The 15,342-nt window shown below is 41.6% G+C and overlaps 1 protein-coding gene across 2 annotated transcripts in view; it reads left to right on the forward strand.

Annotated features, from left to right (window-relative positions):
• The window catches only part of kif24 (kinesin family member 24), a 94,802-nt gene that overhangs the window by 49,812 nt on the left and 29,648 nt on the right, over positions 1-15,342 (forward strand). For both annotated transcript variants that reach the window (XM_033031925.1, XM_033031936.1), the window contains exons 4-6: positions 1,027-1,124; positions 4,511-4,726; positions 12,975-13,062. In XM_033031925.1, coding sequence (XP_032887816.1) covers positions 1,027-1,124; positions 4,511-4,726; positions 12,975-13,062 — 402 coding nt within the window. The remainder of the gene's footprint in view (positions 1-1,026; positions 1,125-4,510; positions 4,727-12,974; positions 13,063-15,342) is intronic.

Consider the following 15,342-nt stretch of genomic DNA (forward strand, 5'->3'; position numbering starts at 1 on the left):
GAGCGAGTGAGTGAATGAATGAGTGAGTGAGTGAATGAATGAGTGAATGAATGAATGAATGAATGAATGAATGATGAATGAATGAGTGAATGAATGAATGAGTGAATGTACAGCTTCCAAATCTCATTTTTTCACATTATAAAAGGGTGCAATTAAATTAATTAAAGTCCATACAGATAGATTTTCATAAATTCAGACTTTAGATCTTATCTTTCAGTTCCAGTTGATTCACAAAGTTTGACTGCAGCACCTCAGCAGCGACTTTGCTTTCAAGACTTTCTTCCTCTTCTATCCACATAGCAGCACATTCTTCAGTCTTCTTAATGCTTTTCTCACTAAATTCAATTACCCTGCTGCAAGTTTCCACGACATGTATTCCACAGAACTAGAAAGAACCTTCATCGGAATCTCAAGTAAAACAGGCATCAGTGAAGTCCTCTCAGCTATGTTGTGTGCTAGCCTGAAGCAAAGCGCGTGACTGGCCGACTGGCATACAACTCAATGTTAAACGTGCTTTGATTGGACTAAAAATATCTGACATTTTTCTGGTTTTTCTCTAATTTAATAAAAATGTGCAAGTCTTGTTCATGACGAGTTTCAGGGGTGATTTGAATAATATTTTTACACAATATGTGAAAATTGCATGTAGTTCTGTGACTTGGGTCACAAAACACTGGAATAAAGCTCCTCGGCCCACAGCCTAATTGGGAACATTCTAGTTGGTTAAAGTCAGCATGTTTTGTTTCAGTAAATATATATTAGAATTTTATTTTGTAAAATATTTGATAATATCCATTGGTGTAAAGAATAATATTGATTTAATTCAGAAACAACTTGGCATGAAAAAAGACCTTTTCCCAAGTCTTTTACTAACTTAATTTGGTCTCTATAAATCTGCAACAGAAATACTAATCCCATACAATAGTTATTATTCTGAAATTGATCTCCACTATAACCATTTGTTCACCATTCTTAATTATTCATTCTTATTTTTTAAATTAAATTCAGTATGTGATTCATTTGCAGCATGTTTTTTATTTTGATGAAGTATTTGAGGAGGCTAGTACCAATCATGATGTGTACGTGAAGACTGCTTATCCCCTCATCCAGCATGTTTTCAGTGGGTATGTTACTTTACTTCATCACTGTTATCATATGAACTCTCATTGTGCTCACATTAGTCATACCAGGTCATTCTGCTATTTTACACTGATGTATCAGGTCAAAAGTTGTTTCAATAATTCAGATAAGATTTTTAAATGATCCTTGTAGAAGAATTCAGAACTGATCTTATTGGGGCGTCACAGTGGCACAGCAGTAGAGTTGCTGCCTTACAGCGCCTGAGTTCGATCCTGATTACGGGTGCTGTATGTACGGAGTTGGTACATTCTCCCTGTGACTGTATGAGTTTTCTCCGGGTGCTCCGGTTTCCTCCCACACTCCAAAGACGTGCAGGTTTGTAGGTTAATTGGCTTCCGTGATTTGTAAATTGTTCCTAATGTGTGTAGGATAGTGTTAATGTGCGGGCATCGCTGGTTGGCACGGACTCAGTGGGCCGAAGGGCTCGTTTCTTCACTGTACCTCCAAAGTCTTAAAGTTTATTATACCAATAAAAAATTGTAACCATTTTTTGGGTTCAGCTTGAGATGATGAATACATTTTAATTGAAATTTTGCATCTGAGGCCTTTTATTATATCATTCACAGTGTGTATTAAATCTCACGTTTCCCTTTTTCTTAGAACAGGAAGGAGGGGGAAGATGGTATATGTTGTATGTAGATTGGTAGCATTGGGAATAAATGGAACATTATGTGGGTAATGCGCATCTAAGGGATTGAAGCAGTCTGAGATTTCTGCAGGGAGGGAATAACACAGGCTAGTTAAGACCTGAGAGCATTGGGGAAATAAGGTACCAGATATTAGACCTATGGAAAATAATTGGAATACAGTGTTTGAATTTTCTTGTGGATTTTTGAAATATTGGGAAGGTTGTGAAAAAACTGAAATGCCACATTTCACATTAGAAAAGTGGTAAATCTAACTAAATGTGCAACGCATATTTTAAAGAATAGTATCAGTCTGTAGGGGTAAAATTGCAGCGAATACAGTATTTGTATTTTAAAAAAAGTTTCTATCTAGGCTGGGAAGAAACAACAAACGGCAAAGGGATGACAACAGTGGAACTTTGATCCTGGCTAGTGGTGTGGGGAAAAAAACATTTGATGGACATGGGTTGAATAAGTGATTGGCAATCATAACATTTTGGGCATGGGAAAAAGAATATCAGCACCTGAAAGCAACCTATAAGCATCAAGGGGCTGGCTTTTAAGGCCTGTCTTAATTTTCCTATAGTGCACTACAATATGACTGCCCTTGAACCGTTTCTTTACCGGTGATCAGATGATCTGGGAGTGACAACAATCAATAGAAAGAAAAGAAAAATAACACAGGAAATTATTTGCTACTCTAAGAACGTATTCTCAGGACCAATTAACCACAAGGCCTCCAGTATTTTGACTACCATTTGGAAACTTTTTGAGTGTGGAAGAATGATTTTATTGAAACATAAGATCCTGAGAGAACTTTCACAGGATAGATACTGAGGATTTTACTCCTTGTAGGAGAATACAGAACTCGGATAGGGTGCGGGTGGCATAGTTTCAGAATAAGGAGCCGCCCACGGAACAAGAAGAGCATGGGGACAAGTTTCTTCTGAGGCTTGTAAATCTTTGAAATTGCCTACCCAAGTGAGCTATGGAGCCTGAATCATAGAGTGTATTCAAGATATAAATATACATGTTTTCCATAGGAGTTATGGAAACAGGCTGGAAAATGGGATTGGTGGAAAGTTGGAGCACTCAGATCACCAAATTTCTGCTCCTATTTCTTGTGCTTTTATGACATATAACTTGATTCTGCAAATGTAACATTTATTTGCATGTCCTCTCATATTCACAAACATCACTGGAGATCTCGTGCGTCATTATCGGTAGTGATGTAAATTCTGACATTTATCAGAGGGTTACAGAGAGGTAGGAGGCCATTGGGCCTTTTGTTCTGTGCTGGTTCTGTGCAAAAGCAATTAATCCCTTGACCTCTTCCCATAACTATGCTGCTCAGAACTTAAGTATCACTTAATGTTCAAACCTATCGTTTGGTGCTGAGTGTGTGATGTTGTTCCGGTGACTGGGAGAGTTTCTCCACAATGCTTGAGTTTCTTTCCACATCCTGGTTATTCAGCTGATATAAAGTTTTTCTACAACGCTCCTTCCCCATTCAGTTCTCTTCGCATTCCTACCAACTCAACCCCCCTCGCCTGATTCCACTGCTCACCTATAGACTAGGAACAAGTTACAGTCGTCAATTAACCTGCACTTCTTAGGGATGTGGGATGAAACCAGACCTCCCAGAAAGAGTCCACCTGGATAAATACAGACCGCACCAGAGGTCAGATTTGTATCTGGGCCGCTGGATTGTGAGGCAACAGCTCCACTGACTACACCACTGTATCCATCTTGGATTAAGTGAGGAACTAAAAGCTTCAATTATTAATTTATAACCTGAATATTTTTATGCCTCAATACGTAAACATACCATGCTTTTTAATATTTTTCTGATTTATTGTGTCTTCATATCATCACCTAACATACTAGGTATATGGTAGAGAGCAAATTGACTGGTTGCATCACGGCCTGGTTCAACAACTCGAACACGTGGGAATGTAGGAGATTACAAAAAGTGGTGGTCCATCACAAATATTGATCTCCCCACCATCGATAGGAGGCACTGCCTCAGAAAGGCAGCCAGCATCATCAAGGACCCACACCACCCTGGCCATGCTCTAATTTCACTCCTACCATTGGAAATAAGGTATAGGAGTCCAAAAACCATGACCTCCAGGTTCAGGAACAGCTTCTTCCCAACGACCATCAGGCTCTTGAACACTATAAATACTAGCTATGAACAATGAACTGTATCGGTTGCACTAGGCATTTGAGCTTTTTGCATTAATGTTGGTTTCTAAATTACTGATATTTCTTTGTTTATTATGTTATCTATGAGTAAGTACTCTGTTTACAGGTCTGTTATGCTGCTGCACGTAAGTATTTAATTGTTCCATTGTTGGTATATATTACAATTAAACACGCTTGAGTTGAAGTATTCAAAAATTTAGAAACATGTTACTAAAGGCAATGTGGCTGCAAAATCCTGGTTGATGAAATTCTAGGTATGTTTGAGAGGCAGGTTTTTGTGTTGTTGTACCAAGTGATAACCTTACCTTTTGACTCCAATCATCAGTGTGGGTCACAATTCAGTTGCTCTGTAGACACATTGTCTTCCTTATGGAAGAAGCAGAAAAGAGTATCAACATTTATAAGATGGAGTTGGCTCTGAATGATATGGGCTTGGGTAAGTTGAGTGTTCATAAGGGGATAATGTATGGTCTGCACAACAATTTGAGTGAATTCATAATTTTTGCTTTTTGTTTATGCAAATTTAATCTTCGAAGTGGAAAGGCGACTTGTTTTGCATATGGGCAGACTGGAGCTGGAAAAACTCATACCATGATCGGAACTTGTCAAAATCCAGGCTTGTATGCACTTGCTGCTGAGGACATCTTTGTGCATCTTCACACATCAGAAGCAGCCACAGCACTTTTCATCTGGATAAGCTTCTACGAGATATATTGTGGCCAACTGTATGACCTGCTCAATGGTCGCAAAAGGTATGAAAATGCAAAGTTAGATTTAGGAGACAATGACAACATTTGCAATCAATTAGTTGGTGAAGATATAGTAGTGGAAATATCACCATTTTAGTTGATGTTTTTAGTAATTAATTTAGTGTTTTAGTGATTCAATCTAATCCAAAAAAAATTTTAATTATGTTTTCTGAGATAAACTAAAAATAAACACTCTTTTGGCTAACAATTTTCCAATTGATAACCAGAGAGCCATGCAGTCATTATACATAACAGGACTGTTTTGCAGATAAAGTTAAATGTGTTTTTGTTTTTTTACCATAAAAAATGTATTTACTTCCCATTTGAAAGCGACAGTTGAACCTGCTTCTACTGCACTTCCAGGTAGTGCTTTCCCTATCATCATCACTTACTACTTTAAATGTTTTTCCACGCTGAGAAAAGGGGAGAAGAAAATATACATTATCATGTTTTGCAATAATTTGCAGAACTGAAAGTGGAGAAGGGACTGCAGTTTAATGGCATATCTAAGTTTCTAAAAAATATCAAATGTCGAATATTTGAGACAATTTTCCAATGCTATATGCGTACTATGGCATGCAATGGGGAAAGCAGCTTGCTTCAACCAGTAAAATGTAGAGAATAAGTTGGCCGATCTGAAAATCAGTAAACACAATGTGTACATATACTGTATATGGGAATATTAAGAAAGGAAATGCTAGTAAGTAATTAGAACATAGTTAGTTAAAAAATATTCACTGAAGACTTATTATTTCCAAGACATATTTGACCAAAATAAAGTTCTGAAGCAACTGGATAAATAAATAAACTGGATGAAGTCTCGCTACATCAAATTCTCTGAAGAGGTAACTAAAAAAAGCCAAGAACAGTTGTAGTGATTGTGTTAGACACAAAAAACTGGAGTAACTCAGCGTGTCAGACAGCATATCTAGAGAAAAGGAATAGGTGACCTTTCGGGTCGAGACCCTTCAGACTGAGAGTCAGGGGAAAGGGAAACGAGAGATATAGACGGTGATGTAGAGAGATATAGAACAAATGAATTAATGCTATGTAAAAAGAATGATAAAGGAAACAGTTGTGTTAGGTGAGAGCGAATCGGTTTCCATTCTTGGTCCATATCTTTTAGAGTTATACTGCATGGAAGCGGGCCCTTCGGCCCAACTCGTCCATGCCGACCAAAATGCCTCATCTAAGCTACTTCCATTTACTTACGTTTGGTAAATATTCCTCTAAACATTTCCTATCTATGTACCTGTCTAAATGTCTTTTAAATGTTGTTATTGTACCTGCCTCAGCTGCTTCCTCTTGCAGCTTGTTCCATATACCCACAGCCTCTATGTGGAAAAAGTTGCCCTTCTGGTTCCTTAAACTTATGCCCTTCAGTTTTTGATTCCCCTACCATGGGAAAAAGATTCTGCAACATCCTCTTAAAACATCTCTGCACTCTTTCCAGCATGGCATCTTTCCCATTGCAGGTTGACCAAAACTGGACACACTATTCAAGTGCAGCTTCATTAGTCTTGTACAACTGTTACAAAACATTCCAACTTCTGCACCCTATTCCCTGAATGATCAAAGTGAATTTAAGGTAAAAATGCCAAAAGCCTTCTTCACCACCTGCAATGTCACTTTCAGGGAACTCTGTACTTGTACTCTTACATGCCTCTACTCTACCAGACTTTTCAGGATCTTGTAGTTTACTGTTCAGATCCTGCCCTGGATTGACTTCCCAAAATGTAACAATCTGCAGTTCCTTCCTACACATTTCGTCTGCTCCACTGCGAATCCTCCTCGAGGTATGCTTACTTTGAAGAAGTTCTCCTCCTCTCTCCGACGAGAGTACTGCAACATCCTCCCTCGCTGCAATTTTAGATTTCTTGATCCCCATCCCCTTTGATATCTCATTTTCACACTTCACACTTCACACTTCCTTATCTCTGTCTCCTTCTCCCCTGACTCTCGGCCTGAAGAAGGGTCTCGACCAGAAACATCATCCATTCCTTCTATCCAGAGATGCTGCCTGTTCTGCTGAATTACTCAAGCATTTTTGTGTGTACCTCTCATTTATCTGCATTATGCTCCATTCGCTATTCCTCTCTGCCTACAGTGCCCTCCATAATGTTTGGGACAAAGACCCATCATTTATTTATTTACCTCTGTACTCCACAATTTGAGATTTGTAATAGAAAAAAATCATATGTGGTTAAAGTGCACATTGTCAGATTTTAATAAAGGCCATTTTTTATACATCTTGGTTTCACCATGTAGAAATTACAGCAGTGTTTATACATAGTCCCCCCCATTCCAGGGCACCATAATGTTTGGGATACAGCAATGTCATGTAAATGAAAGTAGTCATGTTTAATATTTTGTTGCATATCCTTTGCATGCAATGACTGCTTGAAGTCTGCGATTCATGGACATCACCAGTTGCTGGGTGTCTTCTCTGGTGAAGCTCTACCAGGCCTGTATTGCAGCCATCTTTAGCTTATGCTTGTTCTGGGGGCTGGTCCCCTTCAGTTTTCTCTTCAGCATATATAAGGCATGCTCAATTAGGTTCAGGTCATGTGATTGACTTGGCCACTCAAGAATTTACAATTTTTTAGCTTTGAAAAACCCCTTTGTTGCTTTAGCAGTATGTTTGGGATCATTATCTTGCTGTAGAATGAACTGCCGGCCAATGAGTTTTGAGGCATTTGTTTGAACTTGGGCAGATGGGGTATTCCTGGTAGGATAGGATATTCCTGGCAAACGTACGTTCTCTCAATAACAAAGTGGACTAACTGCAACTCCTGCGCCAGACAAGCAAGGACTTCTCTCGAGCCGCTGCCCTGTGTTTCACCGAGACCTGGCTGTGTGAGTCGACCCCGGACAGCGCACTGCAACTGGCTGGCTTCCAACTTCACAGAGCGGACCGGGAAGTGGAGGCAGCGGGGAAATCAAGAGGCGGTGGAATATGCTTCTATACCAACCAGGACTGGTGCAGCAACATCACGGTAATGTCAAACTTCTGCTCTCCCAACCTAGAATCCTTCTTTATCAACTGCAAACCCTTCTGGTCTCCAAGGGAATTTAACTCGTTTATTCTTGCTTGAGTTTACATCCCCCCCCCCCCCCCCATGCCTGCGTACATGAGGCACAAACGCAACTCGCTGACCAGGTAATGAGGGTAGAGAGTGACTTCCTGGACTCCATGGTCATTGTTTTAGGGGACTTTTACAAAGCTAACCTCAGCCGTGACCCTCCAAAGTACAGACTTCAGGTTACCTGCCCCACCAGAGGGGAGAGAACACTTGACCACTGTCACACGTCAATCAAGAACATATATCACTCTGTTCCCCGGGCGGGTCTGGGTCTCTCTGATCATTGCCTAGTTCACCTTATTCCAATCTACAAGCAGAAACTAAAATCTGCTAAGTCTGTGGTCAGAAACACAAAAAGGTGAACAAGCGAGGGTATTGAGAACCTACAATCCTGCTTTGACTGCACAGATTGGAATGTATTCAGGGAAGCAACCACAAGCCTCGATGAGTATACAGACACTGCGACCTCATATGTCAGATTTTGTGAGGACAGTTCCATTCCAACTTGGACCCGGACCTGGTTCAACAATGACAAGCCCTGGTTTACTGCAGAACTCAGACAGCTCCGACCGTCTAAAGAGGAAGCCTACAGGAGCGGGGATGCAGACCTCTACAGTACAAGCTGAGAAGAGGAATCGGAGCTGCCAAGGGAAGGTACTCTGAGAAGTTGAAGAGCAAGTTCTCAGCTAGTGACTCTTCTTCAGTTTGGAAGGGCTTGCAATAAATCACCAGCTACATGAGGAAAGCCCCCCGCTCTTTGGACAATCGTCAGCTGACCAACGAGCTGAATGAGTTCTACTGAAGTTTTGACAAGCAGAAATGTAACCCTGTTACCCCCTCCCCAACCAACACAGCCAGACCCCAGTCTGCAAAGACTGGACCCTTCTACACCCACTCCTCCCCAATCACCACTTCACACCTGCTTAAGGCAAGACTCCTGTCTGAAAAGACTGGACCCTTTCCCACCCCAACCAACACTTCACACCAACTCACAGCCTGACCCCAGTCTGCAAAGTTTGGACCCTTCTACTCCTCCCCAATCACTACTTCACACCTATTTAAAGCAAGACTCCAGTCTGAAAAGACTGGACCCTTTCCCACCCACCCCTCTCCAATCGCCACTTAACACCCAATTACCCATCCCCTCCGTGCTGTACAACATCACCTCTTCATCATCAACAATAAAAATAGAGGAGGTGGAGAGACTGTTCAGAAGACAGAAAGGCCTGAAATCTCCAGGACCGGACAATGTTTTCCCCCTCTACTCTCAAGCTCTGTGCCGAACACAGACATTTTCAACCAATACTGTCCCTGCCTGCTTCAAACCCTCCACTATTGCATTGCCCCTGTACCTGAAAAGGCAAGGATTACTGGTCTTAATGAGGCCAGTCGCATTGATCTCTGTAGTCATGAAGACCCTTGAAAGGCTTGTGCTGGCCAAGCTGAAAAATATCACAACCCCATGTTGAACAATAGACAATAGGTGCAGGAGTAGGCCCTTCGAGCCAGCACCGCCATTCAATGTAATCGTGGCTGATCATCCACAATCAGTACCCCGTTCCTGCCTTCTCCCCATATCCTCTGATTCCACTATCTTTAAGAGCCCTATCTAGCTCACTCTTGAAAGTGTCCAAAGAACCAGCCTGCACCGCCCTTTGAGGCAGAGATTTCCACAGACTCTCAACTCTCTGTGTGAAAAAGTGTTTCTTCATCTTCATGGCTTACCCCTTATTCATAAACTGTGGCCCCTGGTTCTGGACTCTCCCAACATCGAGAACATGTTTCTCTGCCTCTAGCGTGTCCAAACCCTTAATAATCTTATATGTCTCAATAGATTCCCTCTCATCCTTCTAAATTCTAGAGTATAAAAGCCCAGCTGCTCCATTCTCTCAGCATATAACAGTCCCGCCATTCCGGGAATTCATCTTGTGAAACTTCGCTGCACTCCCTCAAGAATGTCTTTCCTCAAATTTGGAGACCAAAACTGCACACAATACTCCAGGTGTGGTCTCACTAGGGCCCTGTACAACTGCAGAAGGACCTCTTTGCTCCTCTACTCAACTCCTCTTATTATGAAGGCCAACATGCCATTCGCTTTCTTCACTGCCTGCTGTATCTGCATGCTTTCATTGACTGATGAATAAGGACCCCCAGATCCCGTTGTACTTCCCCTTTTCCCAACGACACTATTTAGATAATAATCTGCCTTCCTGTTTTTGCTACCAAAGTGGATAACCTCACATTTATCCACATTAAACTGCATCTGCCATTCATCTACCCACTCACCCAACCTGTCCAAGTCACCCTGCATTCTCATAGCATCCACATCACAGTTCACCCTACCACCCAGCTTTGTGTCATCTGCAAATTTGCTCATGTTACTATGACTCCCTTCATCTAAATCATATATATTGTAAATAGCTGCGGTCCCAACACCGAGCCTTGCGGTACCCCACTAGTCACTGCCTGCCATTCTGAAAGGGACCCGTTAATCCCCAATCTTTGTTTCCTGTCTGCCAACCAATTTTCGATCCATGTCAGCACTCTACCCCCAATACCATGTGCCCACTAATCTCCTATGTGGGACCCTCTGCAGTTTGCATATCGGGCCAATAGGTCTGTGGATGACACAGTCAATCTGGGCCTGCACTTCATCCTCCAGCACCCAGACCACCAGCGGACCTATGCGTGAATTTTGTTTGTTCATTTTAGCTCTGCATTCAACACCATTGTGCCAGAGCTACTACACTCCAAACGTTCCAAGTTGACTGTGCCTGAACCCCTCTGTTGATGGATCACAGCTTCCTGGCAGACAGGAAGCAGCATGTGAGGCTGGGAAAGCACATCTTGGACCTGCAGACCTTCAGCACAGGAGCAGCGCATGGCTGCTTACTCTCCCCTCTCCCCTACTCTTTGTCTACCAATGACTGCACCTCCACTGACTCCTTTGTCAAGCTTCTCAAGTTTGCAGATGACACAACCCCAATTGGACTGATCCAGATGGGGAGGAATGTGCCTACAGACAGCAAGTGTCACAGCTGGCGTCCTGGTGCCATTGCAACAACCTGGAGCTCAATGCTCTTAAGACGGTGGAATTGATTGTAGACTTTAGGAGTGCTCCCCCTCCCATCACCTCACTCACCATCAACAACACCACAGTCGCCTCTGGAGTCTTTTAAGTTCCTGGGAACCATCATCTCCAAGACTTGAAATGGGGGGGCTACCATCGACTCCACAGTCAAAAAGGCACAACAGAGGATGTACTTCCTGCGGCAGCTGAGGAAGCACAATCTGCCACAGGCAATGATGGTCCAATTCTACACGGCCATCGTAGAGTCTGTCCTCACTTTCTCCATCATCGTCTGGTTTGGCTCAGCCACCAAGCACGACATCCGGAGGCTGCAGCGAATCGTCCGATCAGCTGAGAAGGATATTGACTTCAACCATCCCTCCATTGACGAACTGTACACTGCAAGGGCCAGGAAGCGAGCGGGCAAGATCATCTCTGACCCCTCACCCTGGCCACAAACTCTTTGAATCACTTCCCTCTGGAAGGCGACTACGGACTGTCACAGCTGGCACAGCCAGACATAAAAACAGCTTTTTTCCCCACGAGTAGTAGCTCTACTCAATAACCAAAAATCTGTAGCCTCCTTTTGCTCTGGTATTTTTTTTAAATTCATATGTTTAATCGATAATGTTTTATGTGTCATTCCTAACTTATCACTTGCGGGCAGAGCACCAGGGCAAATTCCTTGTATGTGAATACTTGGCCAATAAACTTATTCATTCATTGTCTATACTCTTCAGAATTCATTATGCTACTACCATCAGCAGTTGTATCATCAATGAAGATAAGTGAGCCATTACCTTCAGCAGCCATACATGCCCAGGCCATAACACCCCTGCCACGGTGTTTCACAATTGAGGTGGTATGATTTTGATCTTGGGCAGTTCTTTCTCTCCTCCATACCTTGCTCTTGCCATCACTCTGATATAAGTTAATCATCGTCTTATCTGTCCATAAAACCTTTTTCCAGAACTGTGGTTGCTCTTTTAAGTACTTCTTGGCAAACTGCAACCTGGCCATCTTATTTTTATGGCTAACCAGTTATTTGCATCTTGCAGTGTAGCCTCTGTATTTCTGTTCATGAAGTCTTCTGCGGACAGTGGTCATTGTCAAATCCGCACCTGACTCCTGAAGAGTGTTTCTGATCTATCTGACAGGTGTTTGGGGATTTTTCTCTTTTATAGAGAGAGGATTCTTCTATCATCAGCTGTGGAGGTCTTCCTTGGCCTGCCAGTCCCTTTGCGATTAGTAAGCTCACCAGTCCTCTCTTTCTTCTTAATGATGTTCCAAACAGTTGATTTTGGTAAGCCTAAAGTTTGGCTGATGTCACTAACAGTTTTATTCTTGTTTCTCAGTCTCATAATGACTTCTTTGACTTTCATTGGAACAACTTTGGTCCTCATGTTGATAAACAGCAATAAAAGTTTCCAAATTTGATGGAAAGACTGGAGGAAACACTAGGTGCTGAGAGCTCTCTTACGCCTGCATTAAGGCAGAATTTAAACACACCTGATCAATTACAAAAACTTGTGAAGCCATGTGTCCCAAACATTATGGTGCCCTGAATTGGGGGGACTATGTATAAACACAGCTGTAATTTCTACATGGTAAAACCAAAATGTATAAAAATGGCCTTTATTAAAATCTGACATGACAATATGCACTTTTTTTTTTTCTATTACAAATCTCAGCAAGAGGCAAATAAATATGTGATCTTTGCCCCAAACATTATGGAGGGCACTGTATTTGTCAAGCTGATCAAGAAGATGGTCCTTCAGAGTGAAAAATAGTCTCAACCCGAAACGTATTCCTTTTCCCCAGGGGTGCTGCCTGATACACTGAGTTACTCCAGCTTTTTGTGTCTATCTTCACCCCAATTTAAATGTTTGACTTTGGACTAGCCCTGTCCTTGTTCATAATCATAACTATTTTAAAGCTAATAGAACTGTGGTCGCTAGACCCGAAAACGATCACCCATAGACAGTTCAGTCACTTTTAATCTGCACATTGCACTCATTTTCCTTGACTCTGGACACTGGTAAATATGACTGTTTTGTTCTAGATACTTGTAAATGCCTTTTTATGTTTTTATTTCCAGACTATTTGCTAGAGAAGATGGCAACCATGAAGTGCAAATTGTGGGGTTGCGTGAAATTTGTGTTGACGGAGTTAAGTCTTTATTAGAGGTAATTAAAAAAAATTAAAAATTGCGTTAAGCATAGTTAATTTAACAGTAGTTTCCATAGAAGATGCAGGCAGTATTTTCTATTTGGATGTTGCAAACTGTGGTTTGGTACCATCTTTACAATGCATTCAAGTTCTGTTAATACCGTGTGTTACAAAAGTGGGAAATTAGCCAATTTATATTCCTGAAACCAATTTATGCCTTCCAAAATAAAGCATTCCATTTTATGCAGCACCTTTCACAACGTTAAAGGACTTTGCAATAAATAAAATGCTTTTGAACACCAGTCACTGTTATAATGTAGTTCAGAAGTGCTTTTGAAAATCTGCAAGAGATCTGCTTTTGAAAATCTGCGAGATCAAGCACAAGCACAGTATAAACACAGCAGAAATAAATAACCTCACAGGTTAACACCAAGGCCTGGCTTATCCACCACAACATGACAATCAAAACCAATCCATTTTCAACTCGAGTTTATTGTCATATTCCCAAGTACGCTAAGCAGAAATGTATGTTAGCAGAAGCGTCGGATATACATAAAAATTAGGAGCCAATCTGGGGAAGTTGCGACACAGGATTACACATATACTAGCAGCGAAAATCAGAATTCATAGGACAGAGCAAAGTGCAGCACAATTAACAATTCAGATCAAAACTCTGCAGTCCTGCAGTATCTCCTCGTGAATATTGGTGCTCAGCTAAACAGATAATAAGAGTAGGTATGACCATGAACATTGCTATCATGCTGTGTGGCACCACCATCAAACCGAATGGTTTTACAGTGAGAGAGCCCAGCAGGTGATTGCCAATGACAATACTAAATCATTTGCAATCACTTTCAACCAAAAGCCATTCTTTTGCCAGATTGACTCACTTTAAGTAATATCAAGAAATATCAAGGCGGCGCGGTGGTAGAGTTGCTGCCTTACAGTCGGATACCCGGGTTCGATCCCGACTATGGGTGCTGTCTATAAGGAATTTGTACGTTCTTCCCAGCACTGAGCCTTGCAGTACCCCACTAGTCACTGCCTGCCATTCTGAAAAGGACCCGTTTACTCCTACTCTTTGCTTCCTGTTTGCCAGCCAGTTCTCTATCCACATTAATACTGAACCCCCAATACCGTGTGCTTTAAGTTTGTATACTAATCTCTTATGTGGGACCTTGTCGAAAGCCTTCTGAAAGTCCAGATATAACACATCCACTGGTTCTCCCCTATCCACTCTACTAGTTACATCCTCGAAAAATTCTATAAGATTCGTCAGACATGATTTACCTTTCATAAATCCATGCTGACTTTGTCCAATGATTTCACCACTTTCCAAATGTGCTGCTATCCCATCTTTAATAACTGACTCTAGCAGTTTCCCCACTACCGATGTTAGACTAACTGGTCTGTAATTCCCCGTTTTCTCTCTCCCTCCCTTTTTAAAAAGTGGAGTTACATTAGCTACCCTCCAATCCTCAGGAACTACTCCAGAATCTAAAGAGTTTTGAAAAATTATCACTAATGCATCCACTATTTCTGGAGCTACTTCCTTAAGTACTCTGGGATGCAGCCTATCTGGCCCTGGGGATTTATCGGCCTTTAATCCATTCAATTTACCTAACACCACTTCACGGCTAACCTTGATTTCACTCAGTTGCTCCATCTCATTTGACCCGCAGTCCCCTGCCGTCTCTGGCAGATTATTTATGTCTTCCTTAGTGAAGACAGAACCAAAGTAGTTATTCAATTGGTCCGCCATGTCCTTGTTCCCCATGATCAATTCACCTGTTTCTGACTGCAAGGGGCCTACATTTGTTTTTACTAATCGCTTTCTCTTCACATATCTATAAAAACTTTTGCAGTCAGTTTTTATGTTCCCTGCCAGTTTTCTTTCATAATCTATTTTCCCTTTCCTAATTAAGCCATTTGTCCTCCTCTGCTGGTCTCTGAATTTCTCCCAGTCCTCTGGTAGGCTGCTTTTTCTGGCTAATTTGTACACTTCATCTTTTGCTTTGATACTATCCCTGATTTCCCTTGTTATCCACGGATGCACTACCTTCCCTGATTTATTCTTTTGCCAAACTGGGATGAACAATTGTTGTAGTTCATCCATGCAGTCTTTAAATGCCTTCCATTGCATATCCACCGTCAACCCTTTAAGAATTAATTGCCAGTCAATCTTGGCCAATTCACGTCTCATACCCTCAAAGTTACCTTTTTTTAAGTTCAGAACTATTGTTTCTGAATTAACAATGTCACTCTCCATCCTAATGAAGAACTCAACCATATTATGG

The sequence above is a fragment of the Amblyraja radiata genome, chromosome 1, assembly GCF_010909765.2.
Source record: "Amblyraja radiata isolate CabotCenter1 chromosome 1, sAmbRad1.1.pri, whole genome shotgun sequence".
Classification (NCBI taxonomy): domain Eukaryota; kingdom Metazoa; phylum Chordata; class Chondrichthyes; order Rajiformes; family Rajidae; genus Amblyraja; species Amblyraja radiata.